Source organism: Fundulus heteroclitus, chromosome 21 (genome assembly GCF_011125445.2).
Source record: "Fundulus heteroclitus isolate FHET01 chromosome 21, MU-UCD_Fhet_4.1, whole genome shotgun sequence".
NCBI lineage: Eukaryota > Metazoa > Chordata > Actinopteri > Cyprinodontiformes > Fundulidae > Fundulus > Fundulus heteroclitus.
This window is the reverse complement of record NC_046381.1, coordinates 19,915,260-19,936,746: the sequence shown is the minus strand read 5'-3', so window position 1 is coordinate 19,936,746 and position 21,487 is coordinate 19,915,260. Positions and strand designations below refer to the sequence as shown.

The 21,487-nt window shown below is 41.7% G+C and overlaps 2 protein-coding genes across 2 annotated transcripts; both read left to right on the top strand.

Annotated features, from left to right (window-relative positions):
- The first annotated feature begins 69 nt into the window (after window positions 1-69).
- On the top strand, window positions 70-15,010 carry tnfrsf11a (tumor necrosis factor receptor superfamily, member 11a, NFKB activator). The gene is made up of 10 exons (XM_036125397.1): window positions 70-396; window positions 5,301-5,379; window positions 5,758-5,883; window positions 5,972-6,127; window positions 6,238-6,328; window positions 6,924-7,000; window positions 7,200-7,307; window positions 7,484-7,533; window positions 8,306-9,263; window positions 12,397-15,010. Exons 1-10 carry the CDS (start codon window positions 340-342, stop codon window positions 12,666-12,668), a joined length of 1,974 nt encoding a protein of 657 aa, XP_035981290.1. The 5' UTR covers window positions 70-339; the 3' UTR covers window positions 12,669-15,010.
- Window positions 15,011-15,231: 221 nt separating this feature from the next.
- si:dkey-73n8.3 (retinol dehydrogenase 12) lies at window positions 15,232-20,882 on the top strand. Its single transcript, XM_012863936.3, has 8 exons — window positions 15,232-15,362; window positions 17,806-17,904; window positions 18,015-18,130; window positions 18,389-18,544; window positions 18,636-18,740; window positions 18,917-19,126; window positions 19,948-20,140; window positions 20,498-20,882. The coding sequence occupies exons 1-8, from the start codon at window positions 15,247-15,249 to the stop codon at window positions 20,598-20,600; spliced, it is 1,098 nt and encodes a 365-aa protein (XP_012719390.2). The 5' UTR covers window positions 15,232-15,246; the 3' UTR covers window positions 20,601-20,882.
- The last annotated feature ends 605 nt before the right edge of the window (window positions 20,883-21,487 follow it).

Below are 21,487 nucleotides of genomic sequence, written 5' to 3'. Positions count from 1 at the left end.
GCATTTCCATTTATGAAAAGGTGGGAGGAGTTTCTTCCTCCCCTCCGTCCCTTTGGTCACGCAGCTTTACAAGTTCCCGCATGCCAGCAGGCTCTCACACACTCAGTGGATGGAAGCCGAGGGAAGATGACAGGGCTTGTGGGAGCCGCCGCTGCTTAACGGGGAATGAAGAAGCAGGAATGCCTTGACAGTTTGCGCGGAAGCTCTACCAGCCTTTGGCCACAAAGCAAGAAGAAGTGATTTGCAACAAGGATACTTGGAGTGGGGTTTGGGGCTGGGGGGGGAGTCTGATTTCTGGGCTGTGCGTTAAGACGCAGAAGCAGCAATCAATCTGAAAAGATGCGGTGGATTTTCCGTGGGTGGATAACGTGTGCGCTCGCCACATTTTTCGCACAGGTAAACTAAGTTTTGGTTGTTTTGTCTTGTAACTGATTTAAGTGTGTGTGTGTGTGTGTGTGTGTGTGTGTGTGTGTGTGTGTGTGTGTGTGTGTGTGTGTGTGTGTGTGTCTGCCCCTCATGAGCAGCGCGCGCGCGCGTGCGTAATTGTCCAAACAATCACACTGTTTTTGCGCACTGTGGTTTTGGGGATAATCATCACGTTTCATTCCATAGCTGAAACCTATTGAAATTCACTGTGGCTTGATTTGATGTTGCAAAGGTTTTATCACATCAAATGGATTCCACTCCCCCAATGAAGAAACTGTTATGTTGCTTTTTACGCACAAACACTGACCGTAAACAGCTGTATTTTTGGATGGAATCCTGTTCTGACCACCAGGTATGGATCGGGCATCATCCGGAACAGAGTGCACTGCATGGATCACATCTCTCTTTCTTGCCTTCCTTATAAGTTGGACTGGAGGTTAAGGGTTATCTGAGACTCTGCCCACCAAAGCAATACCAGCGCCCTTTTGATTTTGGTTCCCATCTAAAGAAACGGTGCGATCTTCTCAGTGATTTAACAGAAAAGTGAGCATGCTGTCCACTTTGAATAGTCCACGCAGCTGCTAACACTGTCCAGGTGCAGAGCTTTTTAAGATGTGGTTGTGGTGGTGGGACTGCTGGGCACCAGCGCTCTATCGCTGCATGTTTTACCGTAAAGCAGCTTGGAAATGCCTTGACTGGAACAGATGCTTTTTTTTTTATACGTCTGCTCCGAAATGTGTTGAAAGAGACCAAGTCTGAGCTGGCACAAGCATCTTTCCCATGCTGGGAATTCATAGTGCCGATGGCACAGGAGAAGAGAAGCAAAAGGTTTTCACAAGCCATGAAATGACCCAACATCGAGTAAATGCCTGGAAAAGGAGTCAGAACAGGGATGGGAGGGAATTATGTTCCGTTATATGCTTTAAAGTGAGACTGCAAACCTTTTGGCTCTTGATTGTTCTCACGGTGGTCTTGCCATTACTGGCTCACAATATCCCCCTCAGAATTCCCCTTCATGTCTTAGGTTTTTCAACCACTTTTACCCAGTGCATTCCAAATTCATCTCAAGCTGTCTGTAAGATATTGGGCAATGGACAATGACTTCAAGATGTTCAGAGTTTCAAATACAAAAAAAAACCAAAAAAAAAACAACAGCACAAAAAGCAACAAAAAACAATAAATTGTGCAAATGCTGGATTTGCTTCCCACAAAACTGGCTCCTCCGTGTTTTTGACCAAAACTCCTCCATGTGTACCAGCATTAATGTGCTCCTTTATCTGCTAAGGTTTTCCAATCAGGACGTGTCGCCTCGTATTTGCTGAGTGATTCAGTTTCCTCCAACAGTTTTCTCTCAAAACAAGGCCGATTTCACACCATTTCTGGTCACCATTAAATCTCCTGGCAGTGGATGTGTCCCATCACCTCCACAAGAATTAGTTAGCGACAGGTTTAGCCCGTCTTAAGCAATCAGAGTGTTGCGTCAGACCTGCACATCCAAACTTGATTTGATGGAAAGGAACTGGAGTATTTGTGTGTGTTCCGTTCAGCTCGACAACATGAAGCAATGCTTGAAATGCCAATGTAAAAAAAAAAAAAAAGAAGGAAAAAAAGAAGGAAATTTACTTGTTTCGGCCTGCCTTTTATAAACTGTTGTCAGCTTATTAAAGGCATGCCAACACATTGTAAGTTTTATTCACAGGTTAATTATTTATCACGACTTTGCCATTTTCCTCATCTCTGAATGATCGTTCTGTTGGAAAAATCCGCCCCTGCTCTTTTATTAATCCAGTAAAAAGATACAATTTACCAGTAGCAACTACTTTTTTTCCAGTGACACATCAGGGGATGTGTTTTATTGACTTTGAAGGCAATTTGGACACAGATGCAATCACTACGCAGAGATTCAGTTGTTGGGCAATGTTGCTTTTCCACCTCCTTATCTTAGATCAGTATAACCCCCAGAGCCCTAAAAAGTCACACTGTGCATCTCCTGGCACCGTGCCTGGTAGCTGCTATGACCGTTATGCAAATTCTCCCGTCCTCTGGAGGCAAAGGGATTGCAGCCTGAGTCACAACTGCGCCTGATGGGATCGCACGAGTTGTGAAAGATGTTTTATAAGTTAAACAAACTAGCCAGGAAAAAATATGAGGGAAGTGGGGTTTTTACTGAACGTTACGGCGGAGGAGGAACTCTGAATGCCTCTTTGTCCTTTTCTTCCCCCCTTCGTTTAAGGACTGCCTACTTCGTTCCTCCCATTTGATTATTTTTCCCTTTCCACTCTTCCCATATTTTATTTTTTTTTTGTGTGCATTTGTAATGATGGATTTGAGCACGTATGGCAAATAAAGTTGGTTTGTGGTCAGAGATTCTATTTTCTACATTATGGCAACCTATAATCTTATGGGGCGGATGAGTTGTTTTTCTTTTACATATATAGTTAGTTAGTCAAAACACTTTGCCACACGTTACCAAGAGCCCCGTGTTTACATTTTGGACCAACAAAAACACAATTGTCAGGATCTTGCTTCCTGGACAGTTTGGACAAGATGTAGAGAGGATCCATTGATGGATATATTCAGTTTGCTGCGGCACATGGTCCTTATTAGCTCTGTGGCGCGAGCTAAGAGTGCTGTGCATCGTTATCCGTTTGGTTAGAACATAAAACAAAGGTTGGCGGCTGTGCGCGTCTAAGAGGAGGCCGTTAAATGTGAGCCAGTGTTGTTGTTGAGCTGTCGTCGCCTGAGGCTGCACGGCCAGACGTAGAGACTCAACACCGTTAAACATGGAGGTGTGGTGCAAAAAAAAAAGCATTGAAGATGTAAGGTTTTTGACTTTATGCTTAAAAGGACACAATATCAAACACCAAAACTTTTTTTTTTTTCTTGAGTCGATTAAAGCATCTGATAAATGAGGATAATGTAATGTCAATAGGCAGGAGTTCTTTCTACTGCTTTGAGCAATATCTACTCTGGTATTTACTTTTTATCTTCTATTCTTGGTGTTTCCTTCGAGCAAATTTTTAGATTAGACTAGTTTGTCCTTTTATCTTCTTTTTTTTTTTCATTGCTAATAAATGTCTGGCCACTGTCACACCTGAATTTCCCCAATGCGGGACAATAAAGGAATTCTTATCTTATCTTATAAAGCCATTTCATAAAAGGAACGACGCAGTGATAAAACGGTAACTACTTTTAAAAAATAATTTTACTAAATATAGTTTAATATAGTATATTTATTCATAGCACAGCTGGTTTACTATGAAAAAGTAAAAAAAAACAAAAACAAACAAACAAACAAAAAAAAACATGATATGATGGTTTGGGTCCTCAGCGCCTGGTAGACTTGCAATAATTGAGGGAATAATAAATTCTGCTTTCTACAGGAAAATCCTGAAGGAGGACGTCCGGCCATCAGCTCATAGCCTTTACCTCAGACACACTTGAGTCATGCAGGAGGGTGATAAGCTACAGGAAACCAGAAAGTTAACCTCTTAATAGCTAAAATCATAAAATGAAGTGGCCTAGTCAAAGTCTGGACATAATGACCTCAGACAGACCACGCACCTGCTTTTTCACATAGAGGCAGGTTGGTTTTAATCTCTATTTCTGCTCGAATCATTTGAAATCTGCTTCTTTATTCACTCAGGTTATCTTTATTGCATATAAAACATGTCAGTGAGACAAAAGAGCACAAACAGAAAATATTTCTTCACAGCACGGTAAACACATCGGCCATTTTCCGCTGGACTCAGTGCACAACCAGCATGAATAAACCAATACCTTCAGTTAGGTCCTTATCCACATTTCTTATTTAAGAATAGTTAATGTTGTTGTAAAATCTAATATTTTTGATTGAAATTTTAATGTATTAATGGTTAATATTTAGTTCCCCAAAAGTTCTTATTTACTGTTTAGGAAGGTTGGCATCCTCATCAACAAGCGTCTAGTGTCGCTGTAATGCAGTGTTAATAAAGATCATTGAATAAACAGACACATTGAACAAGTCTTTCTCAATGTTACCTGTGAGGGAGGTTGAGGCTCTGTGCAGTCTCTGCATTTATTTACAGAGCAAACCACAGCATAAATAACTGCGCATTTTCAGGGGAAACCTAAATTGAAAAGAGCCGACTGAGAACGCGAAGACGGCTGGTCGCAGTTCAAAGTGCAGTCAGTCCCCCAGGCTTGTATTTTTCCTACCTTTTTATATATAGAGTTTGTGGCTTTGGCTTCACCTCTGTCATAACAGCCAGATTCTCTAATTCAGCAGTGTGGCGAGGAGTTCACAAGCCGCAGGTTTTGTGAGAGACGCGAGGGTGTGTACGGCATGTGTGTGTTGGACTTGGTGGTGTGCTTTTTCAGCGTTTTGCTTCGAGACCGAGCACCGGCTAATTAGAGCCTCATTGGCTGCTTTAGGGGTTTGATGCCGCTCTGGTCAGGTGTTTCTGAGAAAGTGGTTGAAAAAAAAAATAACTCCTGAGCATGCCTTTGGAAATAGTTCCACCATCTTCATCCAATGGTTTTACACGTTAATGGTGATCTGAATTTTCGAAAATAATCTTAAAAATCGTAGACCAGTAATATAGGTTTTAAGAGCACAGTGTTTTTTCAATCCTCAGGACAAACCTCAACTTTCCTCGTTTTAGGTGTGTCCCTGCCTCCACATACAAGCCTTAAATAAAGTGGGGATGAAGAGGCCTCTGCAGCTCTAGATGGCTGCTGAGGAGGTTAATGCAATCATTTCATTTAGGAGTGCTGGAGCAGAGACGCATCTAAAACGTGTAGGACAGCGTGTCCTGACGAGCGGGACTGAAAACCACTGGACTAGCCTATTGCTCCCTGTACAAATCCACTAACCCCATCTCATTTTCTTTCAGGGTGCACTGTCCAAATCAGCCCAGTGCAAAGAAAACTACTACTTAAACGGCTCCACGTGCTGCAAAAAGTGTCCACCAGGTAACAGTGAGCGCATGGACACACACATACACACACACGCTCACATGCAGATGGAAGTAAAACGCAAGAAGTTTAAGGACACCGTGCATCTGGTTGTCTCAATGGAATCAGCAGGAAGTAATGATGCCTTTTTCTAGTGCATAGCCATTTCAAAAGCGGAAGGATGTTTAAACGCATGCATTTGGCTGAAAATAGCGCCGACACGTGCTCTCACAGCCAATCAGATTGTAGTAGGATTCTAATGGCACAAGTAGCTACTACATAAAAAGAGAAAAGAGGCTCTGAATTTGTGGATTTTTCTCCTTTTGCAGGTTTAAAGCGGCTACCCTGATTGCACGCATGCGGTTTCATTTCTCTCTGTCCCTCTGATTTCTTTAGGTCAGCGTGTGCTTTTGTCCTGCGATGCTGACCAGGAAACCGTATGTTCTAACTGCAGCGATGATACGTATCAGCCCGGCTGGACGGCAGACACAAACTGTATCAAAAAGAAGTACTGCGACCCGGGTTAGTAGCTGCACCAAAAAAAAAAAAAAGTAAAAAAAAAAACAAAAAAACAGGTCTTTATTAACCAGCTCACTTTTTTCGCGTCTAGGTAAGAAATTCAAGAGTAGATCTGAGATGGATGTAGACTTAACGAGAGAGGAGCCGTGTCAGTGCCAGACAGGTTTCCAGTGTTCTCTCATCAACTGCGAATACTGTGAGGTGATACCCACCTGCAGGCCCGGTCACGGACTTGAGGAAGACCCTGGTGAGACAGTCTAACAGAAAACCCATCCATGCATGTCCAACTATCACGGATGGCTGTGCATCACTAATATATGATAATAAATGTATTTTTTTTTTTTTTTTTTTTACCAGCTTCCAAAAATGGAAGGAAGATCTGCATTGAATGTAAGAAGGGGTTTTACTCTGCTGAGGAAGGGCAGGAGCCATGCAAAGAATGGAAAAAGTAAGGAAAAACAGCCTGGAATACCGTAAAATGCTGGAGGTTAACCTCTCTCTTTACCATTAGCTATAAGAAACACGTTCGTCAGGTTATGTCCAGATCCTTCTCGGAGATGAGTTTTGTATTTCTTCTTGTAATTCTACCTTCTCTCCGGGTCCGAATGCTCCAGATGAAGCCTAAAAAATGTTTTTCTATTTGTTCGCCTTAAAATAAATAAATAAAAAAAACAGCAGATTTAATAATAAAAGCACACTACGGTACTCAGGTCGACAGATCTCTTAGAAAAAAAACTTTTTGTAATTACACTGAATGTACTTAATTGTATATTTACAATAAAAAAAGGAAAATATATATTATATATATATATATATATATATATATATATATATATATATATATATATGTTTGTATATCTGGAGCGTGTAACAAAAGTAATTTCCCTCTGGGATTATTGATTCTGATTCTGATTTACACAACTGTACAATTATATGTCAAATATGAAAAATAAACATAATGTATGTTTAGTAGGTTTAAAATATATTTAAGTGAAATATATTTAATTCGAAGAGATATTTTAATTTTTGACTTTTTTTCCTAGCTGTAAAGCCGTGGGCATGAGTGAGACCCAACCAGGCAGCGCTCAGGCTGATGCAGAGTGTGGACCCCCTGTCGTAGGTAAGCAGCCCCTGCAGGCTGTCGCTTAGCAGCTTTCTTGGTTTATAATGAACATATATATAGCGGCAAAATATTATTGCAACTCTGAGGTTCAAATCTTCAAAGTAACATGACTGTTTGTGTTTTGGAGTGTTTTTAAGTGCGCTAAATGAAAAGATGCAGACCACTAAAGCAAGCTTCTATGCATGTGTTGTTGCAGGTCCAGCGTCCTCCTGGTTTGTAGTTGCATTGCTGTCAGTGATTACTGTTCTGTGTCTCCTCATTCTCTTGCTTTTCTGCTACAAGGACAAACTCAAGTTACTTTCTGGTGAGTTCCAATTCATCTTTTACCACTTCAACCTTTTTCCTCCTGAGTCGTGCATCAGTCTTTCCTCAGTGGTGAACGCATTGTTTCCGGATTTCTGAACGTAGTCGACCAACACGAGCGCATTTCGCCTCAGCATTTTTGGTCAGTAACGCCGGGTGTTGTGCTGTATGTTTTAGTTAATCTTCGATCCTGTGTGCAGAATCTGAAGAGGAGCCGGATACAGCAGGTAACCAGCCAACTTTTTTATGTTTTCTTAAGATGAAACCAAAAAGGTCTGTGTATTTTACAGAGATTTTATGTGTTAAACATAATAGTGAAGTGGAAGGAAAATAAAGCACGGTTTTCAAGTTAAAAAAATTTGAAAAGTGTGGCACGTGTCTGTCTTCACCCCACCCTGAGCAAATACTTTGGAGGAGCGGCGTTGGCTGCAGCTACAGCTGCATAAGTCATTTGGTGTGTATGTCGCCGCCAGCTGTGCATAGCTAGAGATTAGTTAGCATTGTGGGCTAATTCTCTTCTGCAGACCAGCTCAAGCTCAGTCTGTGTGGTTGCAGAGCTGCTGTCAACATTCATTTTAAAGTTTTGCCACAGCTTCCCAGAGGAATATGTGCCTGGGTCTTTACCGGGCCGTTTCAATGCATGAACAGGTTTCCACCACTGGCCGGGTTTAGCAGTTCTGGTCTCATCGCACCAGAGTGGCTTTTTGCTCCAGGCGAACGGCAGACAGTCTATTTAGTTATGTGATCTCTGAATGCCATCGTTTGCACTGCATTTTTACTTACAGGTATCGGAGTAACGAGAGTGCATATAGATGCATGCAATACTTTCCTTCCATGTTACCATTATGTGCTACTTTGTGTTGTTTGGTCCCATAAAACTGCAATAAAATACATTGAAGCTTGTGCTTGTCGCGCACACGGTTTGGTCACGCCCCATTGTGAAGCAGCAGACTCGAGTTTAGTCGCATCTATCAGTGTTTCTTGTTATTGTCGTTCTAGGACACTTTGGCCCCTCTTTACCGCAGCGGAGCTGCAGGGGGAGGAATACCGGAGGTGGCAGGCTCCAAATGCGCGCCGTGCGAGATGACTAAGCTCATCTGCCAAGCTTCCCACAGCCCTGACATTGACCCCCAATGCACCTTCCCGGCCTCCGTTCCCTGCGTCAGGATCTCCCTGCCTTTCGCAGAGGGAGCGGCAGAAAAAGAAGGGGTCCAGGAGAAAACCTTGACAGAGACTGAGAGCCAAGGATCTGGGGAGCCCGAGGAGCTGTCAGAAGAGGAGGTCGTTAACGCCTCCCCGCTTTTGGCCGGCTCCTGCGTGTGCGTCGCTTTTGTTCGCGAGCCGCTTGAAGTGGGGGAGAATGAGGACTGCAGTCAGGCTGTTATTCCCGGGACACCAGGAACGTGCTCGTGCGGAGGCCTCGATGGCAAAAGGGATGGAGAGGAAAACGGGAAAGGGGACAAAAGTGACAGTCGGATAGCAGAGGAAAGGGCGGGTCAGGAAAAGACGGGCTCATCCGTGAGCGAGACATGCGTTAGATCCCTTGGCTCGGTCTGTCCCCTTCTCATCCACACCTCCCCTCTGCTTCTTCCGTCCAATCCCCTCCCTGAGCTCTGCCTGCCCTTGTCCCAGGCCCAGGTGGCGCCACAGTCCAGGTCAGCCCTGTCCGACCAGTCGCTGGTGAAACAGGAGGAATTATACAGACTGGCAAGCACAGAATCTGACTCGAGTGAAAACAACGCAGCCTCCGCCATGACCCTGGTCAGTGCCGTGATGATGTCCACGTCCGCCGGAGAACTGTACCTGGACAAGCCCCAGGAGGCCTCCGGGTCGGAGCGCGGCCTGGGAGCTTTCTGCGGGGATAGCAGGGAGAACGAGCTCTCTTTGGAGGAGACGGAGCTGGAGTGCTCGCCGGAGAGCCTCCACAGTGAGCTGGCGGAGCCAACTCTTACCTCAGGTACGGGACACAGGGGAGAATATTGTTATGGAGGGGTCTTTGACTGAAGGATTGTGTTAAATTTAAAATTAACTAGTATTGATTTACACATTATAAAATACATTATTGTGCGATACACCTAATCAGGCCTGTACAACATCAGGAAAATATTTACTACTGATACTCGTGGTGCTGAAAATTGCTATAATGGTATTGATATTAATACATTTTTCCTGACACTTTGAGCTTTAGTATCTCATCTATCACACGTATACCTCAGGTCTGTTCATTAGGTTCAGTCCATCCAACGTGTCCATATGCAGCGTGTAAATGTCTGACGCCCTAATGTCCAACCAAGCGAACGTAGATTGTGGTTTTATATATTGTGTCGCTCCACATTTAACTTAAAAAAATGTATTACTGGTAACCAGGTGAATATATTAACATAGCTACCACATTCACACTCAATATCCTTATTCTATAACTTTCAATAAAACTGCATTATCCTGTTTTCCAATTTCGCAAAGTTTTAATTTTTTTATATATTCAGTTTTTTTAAGTTCTTATTTGACAAAATAATGATTACATTAATAATTGGTTTATTCTGGTTAATGTGGGGCTATTGTGTTTTGCTACTTCAGGCTGTGTTTTTCTAGGCAGTAATTGGGTCATACTAGAGTACGACATATAGGTATTTGTTTCAAAGGGTTTCAGAAACTCTTGTATCTGTTAATTTGCATTCTAAGACTTTAAAAGTCTTAAGTACAATAGGGATTTTTGTCTTAAGTCACCGCTTCTTTAAACTGTTTGTTTAAAAAACCCACGTGCAGCATTCCTTAGGATGATAGGGTTTTAGTTCTGGCGTTATTACATTGCGACAAAACTACATGGCCCATGATGCAGTGCAGCAAGCAGCCCTGCTGGAAGGAACCTGTTTCTGGACATTCAGCCCCTTCTGCGTCACTTGAAAAATAGCATCTGATGAAACTTGCTTTTTGCAGTTTATTAAGGGGATAAAAATAATAATAAAAAAGACATATTGTTTTTAAGTTGTTTTTCATGTAAAACTTTAATTTTCGTTTTTTTTTTTTTTTTGGCAGAACAGCCGGGATTTCACCCATTGGCTGGTACCCTAATTCATGTAACCATTATAAAACTGCTCTATAGGGTAAAAACAACAACAACAAAAAACATTGCAGATGACAAATTCCTAAATTAAAATCAAGAATGGTCTTAAACAGGTTATTTCAAAGTTTTCACTTTAATTCACCAAAACTTACAAAAAGCCTGTTTTAGTATTAATGGGGGACACCAGCGTAAAGGAATGACACGAAAAAAAATGCAAAGTATCTAAACCTGGCATGGTTTCTTACTGACGTGCATGTGCCGCTAACACATTGAGGGACACTTATTCAAATCCAGCAACGAGCCTCCAGCGCGTAACGGTGGCGTTTGGAGAGAAAAGCAGCAACTGTGTTAAGTACACTGGTCTTCTCAGACTGGAGCGTTGTAGCTGAGAGTTGAACAGCGAGCTTAAAGCAGCGGTTTGATGTCAGAATAACAAAAAGCGGTCGGACTATTTCCAAGAACCATGTTCTATTAAAGCCAGCGCTGGTAGTTGGACTCTAGAGTTGTGCGGGACCACACAGGCAGCAGGAAAAAGGTGTGTGTCTGATGCGTTTGAGAACCACCAGAACCACACTGGAGCAAACACTGCTCAGCCCGTCTGCATGTGTGTGTGTGTCTGTGTGCATCCGCGGGACAAAAGCTCCTGTTTACCCAGAGTTCCATAGGGTTGCGCAAAGTGACCACAGCTTTAATTGGAGCAAGATGTGCGCAGCTTGAGTAATACTTTTATAACTTTACCCTCCCAACACACACAAACACCGTCTCTGACTCTCACTGATGGCTTGGTATTTTAATGACACGCTCGCTGACCTGAAATGAGTTCCCATCATGCAGTAATGACACGTGATTGAATACCGCTTCCCGCGCATTGCTATTCAGAGGTTAAGGAGGAGGCAGCGGTTTTACCTGGACACCTGAGATAGCTACTAGCCGCATAACGAACAACGTCCAGAGAATCCTCCTGGCGGCTTCTGGAAGAAATAATTAGTTTACAGTGATTTTTATTTTTATTTATTTTTTTGTTACAGCTTAAAGTTATAGTGATAAAACATAAGTGCTGCACTTGTTGAGAATCCAGAAGGAACAAAAAAACAAAAACAAAAAAAAAAACAAGCAGGATTAGGAAAGGGTAAATCATAAGAAGCCATTGAGATTCCACTGGGCTTTGTTTTGAAAGCTGTGGTTGAATGACACATTTTTCTCAGACTGGTATTCCGGGAACACTGGAGCGTTCTCTCTAAATAAGGGAGTGACGGTGTTTGCCGTCTTGACTTGTATAGGCCTAGGTGCTCTTTTTAAGAGTAACGTATGTGGGTGTAAAGGCGGCAAATAAACGGCGTTTCCTGATATTTGCTCGGATTCTGCGTGTGTGGCTCGGAACAGATGAGAAACGCGACCTGTGAGTCACAGAGGGTCGGCTGGAGAGTCAGACGAGAGGCAGGGTGAAATGGGAAGCGCGGCCTCGGCGTGGTGAAATGTGACTTAAGAAGCAAAAATCCTCCATTATCTATTGATTGACATACTTTGCTTATATAAAGTATATATGTGCACCTTTTGTTAGACAACTGGTTGTTATACCCATAGCAGAACCTATTGTCTTTGGATTAAAAGTGGACTGACCTAAACGGCGGCAGCATTTCGCCTTTTCAATAAATCTTTTCTTAAATTACTGGTGTCCTTGTCTGGATTTTGTCATGCAGAGACATTCTGGGCTTTGCAGAGTGGCTGGAAGGAAATGACACAGCGATCTGTAGCCGTGGCCTTTCTGTGGCCGTCCTGCATTGTCATTAAACCCACGGTACCACGAGGGCCCATAGTCTTAGTCACGGAGGACCAGCCGACACACGGGGTCCATTTCTTCTCTTTGCTTCGAAATCTTATCGGCTTGTGTCGTGGAGGAATCTTACAATAACACCATAAAAGTCTTTCTTTTCCCAGCACTTGAAAAGAAATGGTTTTGGAGGTTTTTTTTGCCATTAAACCAACCATCTCCTCTGCTCCTCGCTGTCATCTCTCCCCTCCTCAGGTCTGGTTTCGGGCAGCCACAACACCACCTTCATCTCTAGCGGTCAGGTGATGAACGTCACCGGTGACGTCATCGTCGTCTACGTCAGCCAGACGTCTCAGAGCAGCGACGAGGACGGGTCGGACGGCGCCTTCGGGAGCCCCGTGCAGGAGGAAGCCAGTGAGACGGCCCCCTTTTTCCAAAGCTGCCCGAGGTCTCCAGGGGACTCCATTTCCCACAGCACCTTGCGAGAACAGACGCTGCCGGTGCAAGAAATGATACTAGGAAAGTGAAGGGCGACTAGCCTCCGTCAAAACAGCAATCATCTCCTCAGCTTTAATGGCCATCAAAATAAATGAATTGGTTTACTCTTAAAATAAGAAGAAAGAAAAAAAAAATATTTTTTTTCCCCCATCAGTTGACTTTTCATACATGTTTAATTTCTCATTTTATTCCCAGATCTTCTTAGGTGGAAACTTTTTGTCTCTCTCTCTCCAGGCAATGATGGGTAATTTTCTAGGGAACTGAGTTCATGCTGGAAAAAACACGCTTTCTTTTTTTTTTTTTCATTGCATGGAAATTTCAGTTGGATCTTGACACTAATAGTTAATACATATCTAATTCCTCACTTTTCATCCTCCACACTTATGTCTGTAGGCTCCTGCCTGAATTTGACAGCTGGATGATTTAAGACTTTCCTCACATAGCAAAACATCCACCATGTGGAAATTATTTTCAATGTTTTTTTTTTTTTTATGGTTGAAACTTTACTCTTTTAGCCACACTAGAAGCTGGCAGAACACAGAGTCCGTACAAAGATGATGATGATGATGATGATGATGATGATGATGATGATGATGATGATGATGATGATGAATTTTAAGCATTTCACTGAGTGAAGCTTGCAGAAGCTATTTTTTACAATATGAAAACACATCAAGTTCTGGTATGAAAGCTTGTGTAAGCTGTACAGAGACTTTGTTTATTGTCTCCTTATTGCACCAAATGTGCGATTCATGTCTTAGAGAAAAATGCTATGCATTTGATAAGCTATTTTATTACTGGTTTGTTTCATTTTGCAAATTTTTAATGAAGAAAATCAAAATGTTTTAAGATTTTTTTTTAATGGGTAAATTTTTAATGTCTTTTTTTTTTTTGTCCCAACAATTTCAGAAGTGATAGATGATTGTATATATTCCAAAGAAGCATTACCTATTTGTTAAAGAAGTATGAGTTTTTCGTCTTTTTGATTTTTTTGGCAGGGATGAGTTTGATGGTTTTGTGCAACTGAGAGCGGGCAAAATGCAAACTATCATGGACTTAGAGGTTAGTGGCCCCCGAAAGAGGCCAGTTCTTAAAGCTTTTATCTCCTTAATACTATTTTGGCTCTTGTTATGATAAGATTCCTGTCAAACACCTGGTTCTTTATTTAAAGAATACTACAAAACATTTCAATATTTAATAATGTGGCCCTACACTGTAACACCTTTATGGTTTTAGAATTTAATACCTACACAGACTGGGAAGTCTTTAATGTTTCTCTTTTTACATTGAAAGCGATGTGCTGGTGTTTGTCACGAAACAACCAGTCGAGCGACAGCAAAATGTTTTGGTCACTGTTGCAGATTATTTGGAAATAAGAGTTTGTAAGTACTTGGAACAGTTGACAATGAACCTTGCTTTCAGTTTTTCATATTTGTGTGCCAGATATTACGTCAGAAGACGATTGCCTAATTAACGTGCGGTTCGCAGTGTGTTTGTTTACCGAAGGTCTTTTGTGTTATCTGCCTGGTTCTCAAATGTTTTTGGGCCCTTTTAGGACCAATGTGGCCACAACTGTACTGAAAATTTTTTTTTTTTGCTTTAATGTCCACACAGTCATGGTTTCTGTTTTTATTTGTATTACTTTGACATAGAGTTAAGCTCAAAATTATTGGCAGATTTAGGTTCAAATGTTTCTTCTGATGTCAAGTTATTTGGAAATTTTCGGGTTCTGACTTGAAAATGATACAGAGTCTGCGTATGGAGCGATAGATTAGGGTGATGGCCAGTAGGCCGTTCGCTCATCATTAAAGAAAAATCAATGGAAAAAAAACAGTGGAAACACAGAAAAAAGATGGAGTTTCACCGCTGTAATCTCAATACAGGTTTTTCCATTGATTACTGAAAATGAATAAAGAATTTTGATGTGCCTTTTTTTTTAAAATAAAATGCAAATGAGTGCAAAACAAATTGTATTCTGAAACTGATGCTCCTTTTACATCGTATTAACTTCTGAGAGATGTCTGTTTCACTTCAAATCAGAAACAAAACTCTCGACTGAATGAAAATCACTTTTTAAACCTAAATCTTGTCAGGGTATGAATAATTTTGAGCTCCTGGCGTTCAGAGGAAACGAAGCCCTTTGACTCTTTCGTGAAAGCAGCTTCTTCTGTCCCACTCTCCCCGCTGATAGACACGACATTCACACCGGAAGCAAAACTGGGAACGACGTCTCACATTTTCACAGCATCCTCGCGATAAAGACCAGTCCCAATCTCTACAGCTTTTGTCCAATCCTGTACATATCAACGCCGATGCATCGGATACATGAAAAGACTATTTTGATTAAAATTAAACATGTTTTAAAATTAAATATCGGCGGCATTGAAGTCTCTTTTTTGTCATAGCTGGCAGCCGTCCTGCATTCTGTGGGCTCTCTCTCTCTCTCTCTGTCAACTTTCCTATTTTGGGATGGACAAATTACAATGAAAGAGTCCTCCTCCTGATGATCTATAATCCCTATGAAGCAAGGCTAATTATATATGTGGCAAGGTCCCTTTGTGTTTGTCCCGGCGCTGACAGACAGACGGCCTTTCATCAAGCCAGGGGATGGCGAGCAGCTGTGAGGAGAAAACTGCTCGAGCAGTCAGACCAGCTAGCGTCAAAGGGAGACCACATGAGAGGAGCTGGCAAAGCTCATTTGGGCCTGGTTTGGGTCAGCAGGGGTATGTTTATAAATGCGTGTGTGTTTGTGTGTGAGTGTGCATCTCCTCTCTGCTTATTTAGATCGGTCGTTAGAGAAAAACAGGAAGTTATGACTAGCTTTCACATGGTTTACATGAGAAATGGTTGGGCCCGGCCAGCCCTGAGCTTGTCTTTACAGTCAAAAGATTTTTTTTTTTTTTTTTTTTTTTCCAGCTTTGAATGAGTGAGAAGACTATTAAACGTAGCAAGTTGCTTTAACCTACCCCCTAGTGGTCGTTTTAGGTTAAATAAACTTTCCAAGGCGACCTTGACAGCCGCTCAAAGGTTCCTAGAAACTGATATGTTGTTTCTGAGTTATTTAGTGGGTAAACAGTCATAAGATATGTTTAAAAAAAATACATTTATTGTCCCACAATGGGAGGGTTCGGCCATGATGGTGGCAAAAATACATAGACAGAGTCACACACTCAGTCAGCAGTGAAAAAACAAGCTATTCTGATCTAAAGTTAGTTCTAAAGCAACAGAGCATGAATTTCAAACAGGCTAAAATAAAAGTAGGAGGAAAAAACAGTATTGCACAATTATTGATAACACATCATATTCAGATAAGGATATGATAACAATATATATTATATTTCAGAAGTTGATCCTAAAAAAAAAAATGTCCTCCTTAACTGTTTTGCCTTTAGCTACAGGTAAAATCGAGAAATTCACATCAGTTCCTCGTATTTACCAAAACGTTATGCCTGACCTTTCTGCTTGGTTCTTATGTCTTCGTGATGCTGTTTTCCCACTAAATTCTCCAACAAACCTCTGAGGCCTTCACTGAACAGCTATCTATCCTGAGATTAAACGGCACACAGACAGACTCTATTTACATTCTGCTACGTTAAAATTAGCCTACATCTGAAGACACCGGACTTTAGAAGGATAAGAGTGAAGCTGGCAAAAAAAAAAAAAAAGGCCACGCCACGCTTTTTGAGTTCCCATCGGTAAAATTTTATTTTTTTTAAATGGCTCGACTGTGGCTCAGAGGAGTGGTCATCTTGCACTCCGTAAGTTGATGTTATGACTCCAGCTTTCTCCTGTCACATTGATTGGTGGGCTAGTGGTTAGAGCAGAGAGCTTGAGTGCACAAGTGCCCTGGTTTGAATCCCACAGATTGCCAGTCTGGGTCCGTGAACAATACCGCCGCACAGTGGCAGCCCACTGCTCCCTGAGGGATGGGTTAAATGCAGAGGACGCATTTCACCGGAATGTATGCTGGAATGACAAATAAAATTGAATATCATGGTTATGTGTTCATGTGTCGCTGTGCAGGGCACAATCACTGTATCCAAATATGAATGTGTGCAAAATTGTGAGGACTAGAAAAGCATTATATAAATTAAGTCTGTTTATTATTGCAAAATGTTTGAAAGCCATGTACTATTTTCCTTCCCCTTCAAAGTTCTGCACTACTTTGTGTCCATCTCTCTGGATCGTCTTGTTACTGAAAAGTACTTTATAAATAAACGTGCCATCCATTAAATAACATCCATTGAAGTTTGAGATCTGTGACAAAATGTGAAAGAGTTCATGTGATAGACTTTGCAGCACCACCGTGGATTTCACTAAGCGCTACAGAACCTTTTTCCTTCAAATATCTTAAACATATTCAAGAGTGCACCCAGCAGGGGGGAATCCCACTCTTGGCTAATGTTCTGGACTGAGCCTTTGTAATCTTACACTCCTCAAAACTGAATGAGCTGTTGGTGTCGACCCAATCAGCAGATGGGATAGGAGCCTACCTAACATATTCGATACAGGTGATAGGTTTAGAGTTGTGGAAAGCACCAGAAAGTCCACACTAATAAAATGCTGAAATTACAGCGGTCTCACCTGTGAAAACAGGTTTTGAATGTCACTTGCTCCCTTGCAGAAGACCTTGACAGCTAAAGCTTGTGCGGTCTCTGGTTACTACGTACATTTTTATGTTAAGTCTCACCTCACATGACGACCTAATAGATACCAATGATTGTTTCGGATGAAATCTGAAAACAGGATCTGAATCCGTTTGACTCTGAAACGCCTTGGACCATCGCCTGGACAATGAATCATTTTCCCTGCATTCTCTTGAGTAAAAGTTGTTCTAAAACTTTAGGAAATACATCGACACTTACAATATGGAGCCACATCCCATCACAAAAGTGATCCAATATTCATTTTGCTGGTACTATAATTGATTATATGTAGCTTAACAGAATTCAATTAATAAAATGTCTTTCAGTTCATTTCCTTGAACTACTGTTCAGTGTTGCTTGTCATGTGGCTCCTCATCGGATACCCAATAACAGATTCAGCTTTAATTCATCAGTTACACTGACTGAGTCTAAACAGAAGGACATTTATACTAAACTGAAACGTCCCAGTGAGGGTGTAAACCCGTCCTCTTTCTCAGCTCTCTGACTCTCTTTCTGCAAGATCGCTGGACCTGAATCCGGACACAGACTCAGTTTCAGGAAGGACTTTGCCTGTTTTTTTACTTCGCCAAACCTACAAAAAAAAGATGCAAACTATCAGGTAAGAAACATACTTAAACATTTAGTGTGTAAGTGTTTGGAGCAAAACTCATGACTCCATGTTTTAGCTCATCTTAAGAGATTGTTTAAATGGGATTTCTGATTCCTCAGGTCTATGTTAAGTCCCAAGTGGTCGTCAGATGTGCGTCTGGAGGGCAAGACGGCCATAGTAACTGGGGCAAACTCCGGAATAGGCAAAGAAACGGCTAAAGACCTGGCTGCTAGAGGCAAGCCGACACAACCGACACTTTTGTTTTTGTTGCACAGTGTCTAAATATTCTGTAGGAAAGTATTTAAACCCTAAACGGGTGAATTAAATTAGCCTAAATGGGATATTAAACTGAATTAACAGTAGCCACGTTGGCTGCAAACTGTTCGTTTTTATGTCAACAAAAACAAAAACACGACCATGTTCGGATTCAAGCTTGAGTGTACAAGCAAAAACCCCCATCGTTGGTCCAGAAGGACTAATCTGTCTTTGGTAGGTGCCCGAGTGGTTTTGGCGTGCCGAGACACGGCGAAAGGAGAGCAGGCTGCGTCTGACATCACGAGGGAGGTGAATGGAGCCAAGGTGGTTGTCAGGCAGCTCGATCTGGCTGACACCAAATCCATCTGCCTGTTTGCTGAGACTATCTATAACAGTGGGTGAAACACAGACTCCATATATGAAGGGTAATGTTGGAAATGTTCTCCAAAACGCAGCGCCATCAACAATATTGTGTTTTTTTTCAGCTGAGAAGACCGTTAACTACCTCATCAACAACGCAGGCGTGGCTATCTGTCCTTACGCAAGGACGGTGGATGGATATGAGATGCAGCTTGGAGTCAATCACTTAGGTAGGGAATAATAAAAAAAAAGTTTTATGCGTTTGTTATTGTGTTTAAGAAACAAATGTTTAACTGTGGTTGAGTAGAGGAAACATGAAACCCCTCATCCCTGTCACTTAGGCTCTGTTGCTCGGAGACCGTCTCGTGTGTGATGCTTTATGCTCCCTCTGTTTCTTCCTCCTCAGGTCATTTCTTCTTGACTTTCCTGCTGCTCGACTTGCTGAAGCACTCGGCCCCGTCCCGGGTCGTCAACGTGTCGTCCACGGTTCACGCCATGGGCAAGATCCAGTTTGATGACCTGAACGGGGATAAAGATTACCATCCTGTCAGGGCCTATGCTCAGAGCAAGCTCGCTAATGTGCTGTTTACCCGAGAGCTGGCCAAAAGGACTGAGGGTAGGGCGTGTGTGTGTGTGTGTGTGTGTGTGTGTGTGTGTTTGTGGGTGTGTGGCAGATCCATAGAGACTGACAGTTATCTTTGACTCCTTGTGCATGGAAAAATAAAAGGTCTGCATCTGCTGCCAGTGCGAGTCTCATGCCTCAGCCACAACCGCTCTAAGCAAGGTTTTTTTTATGTAAAAGTGTTTTCTGCATGTCACGCCTAGTTTTGCCAGTGTTTCTAGAAGTAAAAACGTTGATCTTTTTGTTGCAGATTTTGCATTGCATTGCATCGCATCTCCTGTCCTATAAGAGCCTTCACATATTTTCAGTTATCTCACTTAGTTTATTTACTTATTTAACAAACCAGAAACCGTACTGTTTTTTTTACCTGCCACCATTTGAATGTATATAAGTCACCTTAAATCTCTTATTCTTTCTTTCTTTCTTTCTTTCTTTCTTTCTTTCTTTCTTTCTTTCTTTCTTTCTTTCTTTCTTTCTTTCTTTCTTTCTTTCTTTCTTTCTTTCTTTCTTTCTTTCTTTCTTTCTTTCTTTCTTTCTTTATTTATTTATTTATTTATTTTCTTCCCCATCCACTGTATATAACTGCTTCATGCACCTTTTCCTCCTTTGTGCACCTTCTGTTGCCTATAAGAGCCGATGTCACGAGTAAATTTCTCCACTGTGAGATCAATAAAGTTCTATCTAATCTAATCTAATATAATTGCCTTTTGTATAATGTAGACGCATTTTGACTGTTATGAAGGATTTACATTTATAACAACTTAAAAAAAGAACCTGTCTCTGCATCTAAGGTCTTCCCTGTTTCCTCTCCCCAGCACAAGGTGTAATGGCTTTCTCCGTGGACCCTGGCATTGTGAACACTGACATTACAAGGCACATTAGGCGCCCCCTTGTGGACCTAGCGAAGATGTTCAGTTTCTTGATCAGGACCCCAGCAGAGGGCGCCTCCACCACCATCTACTGCGTCGTTACTCCGGACAGTGAGATGCTCACCGGTGGATTCTACAAGTCAGTGAGACAAAATAAAAATCCATCCATCCATCCATCCAAAAATAAAAAAATAAAATTCAAAACAAAAAGCCAGCTTTGTTGCTAGCCTTATGCCAGTTATAAACTATATAGCTATCTATATCATTTATAGATCTATATGTTTATGACAGAATAATGTATGACCAAAACTGTAGAAGTCCTTCATGTGTTTTTCTCCGTAAAGCATTGATCTGTCTGAGATGGGCTGGACAAGACCAGTAAAAAATAAGCAAAAAACCAACAAACAAACAACAACAAAAAAAGAAACTGTGTCCAGAAAAGTTAATAATTCACATTCTTCCATGTATTTACCTCGTTCTTCCTCTTTTTTTCCAGGGACTGTGCCAGAGCGGACAGCTGCAGGGCAGGTGAGGATGATGGTGCGGCTTTGAAGCTGTGGGCTGTGAGCTGCCACCTGCTGGGCATCCGTTGGAGATAAATAATCTGCCTGCATGCTGTGCAGAAGAGTTCAGACATGCTTTGGAGATGCCCTTTTCGTTTTGTGCACAAGATGTTTAAGCTCCTTCGGCAACTTTGCATGTCGCTCACAATGTCTGCGTGACAAGAGAAATTGACCTGTGATAAAATCATTGTAAAAGTTTGAACTTTAAAATGACAAAGCGCATAAAAGTGGAGATGGGATGAGATGAAATGACATTTTATTGAATGACATAATGATGGCCTATCGGATGCGATACAATAAAATCTAATGTTCTCGTGCGCTTGTGGTTATTGTCTGTGGCGATGTGCACACTTCCTGCCGTTTTACCTCTCTGTTGTCTCATTTATTTTACGACTAGTTTAGTTTTATTTTAAAACTTTCAATAACAGAACATTTTGTTTGGAACGTGGTCCAAATTGTTTTCTGTTATACTTTTTTTGATTATGTTTAAAGCGCATTGATTGACAAAGTCATCGAAAATAGAAATTAAACACGTCTGTGTCGTTCTCTGAGGTTACTTACCGAGTTCGCAGCTGCTCTGTGCTCCCATCTCCTCTCCATAAACAACAACTAAAAAAATCTGGCAGGAAAAACCCTCAATGTAACATGATAGTGCCACAGGTTGGAGCTTGAGTCTTCATTCACAGTAATACTTGTGTGTATAAAGTAATCAATCAGGACCCCCATGTATTTGTAGGTCTGCATCCCTTAAATGCCCTGGCCTAGAATGAAGACATGAATATGGGAAATCTTCCATCATCAAAAGTCCACCAATAGTTCCTTATATAATTCCACCAATAGTACATTGAATTTAAATTTTTGAATGTGATTTCTGATTCCCCAGGTTTATGTTCAGTCCCAAGTGGTCGTCACATGTGCGTCTG

Bases quoted from the DNA above. Each gene is read 5' to 3' on its own strand.
- tnfrsf11a (XM_036125397.1), top strand. From the start codon at position 340: ATGCGGTGGATTTTCCGTGGGTGGATAACGTGTGCGCTCGCCACATTT. The intron at 5,380-5,757 runs GTAACAGTGAGC...TGATTTCTTTAG, and splicing joins CTGCAAAAAGTGTCCACCAG to GTCAGCGTGTGCTTTTGTCC. The intron at 7,308-7,483 runs GTGAGTTCCAAT...TGTATGTTTTAG, and splicing joins CAAACTCAAGTTACTTTCTG to TTAATCTTCGATCCTGTGTG.
- si:dkey-73n8.3 (XM_012863936.3), top strand. From the start codon at position 15,247: ATGGCGAGCAGCTGTGAGGAGAAAACTGCTCGAGCAGTCAGACCAGCT. The intron at 15,363-17,805 runs GTATGTTTATAA...TCTTTCTGCAAG, and splicing joins CCTGGTTTGGGTCAGCAGGG to ATCGCTGGACCTGAATCCGG. The intron at 20,141-20,497 runs GTCAGTGAGACA...CTTTTTTTCCAG, and splicing joins CTCACCGGTGGATTCTACAA to GGACTGTGCCAGAGCGGACA.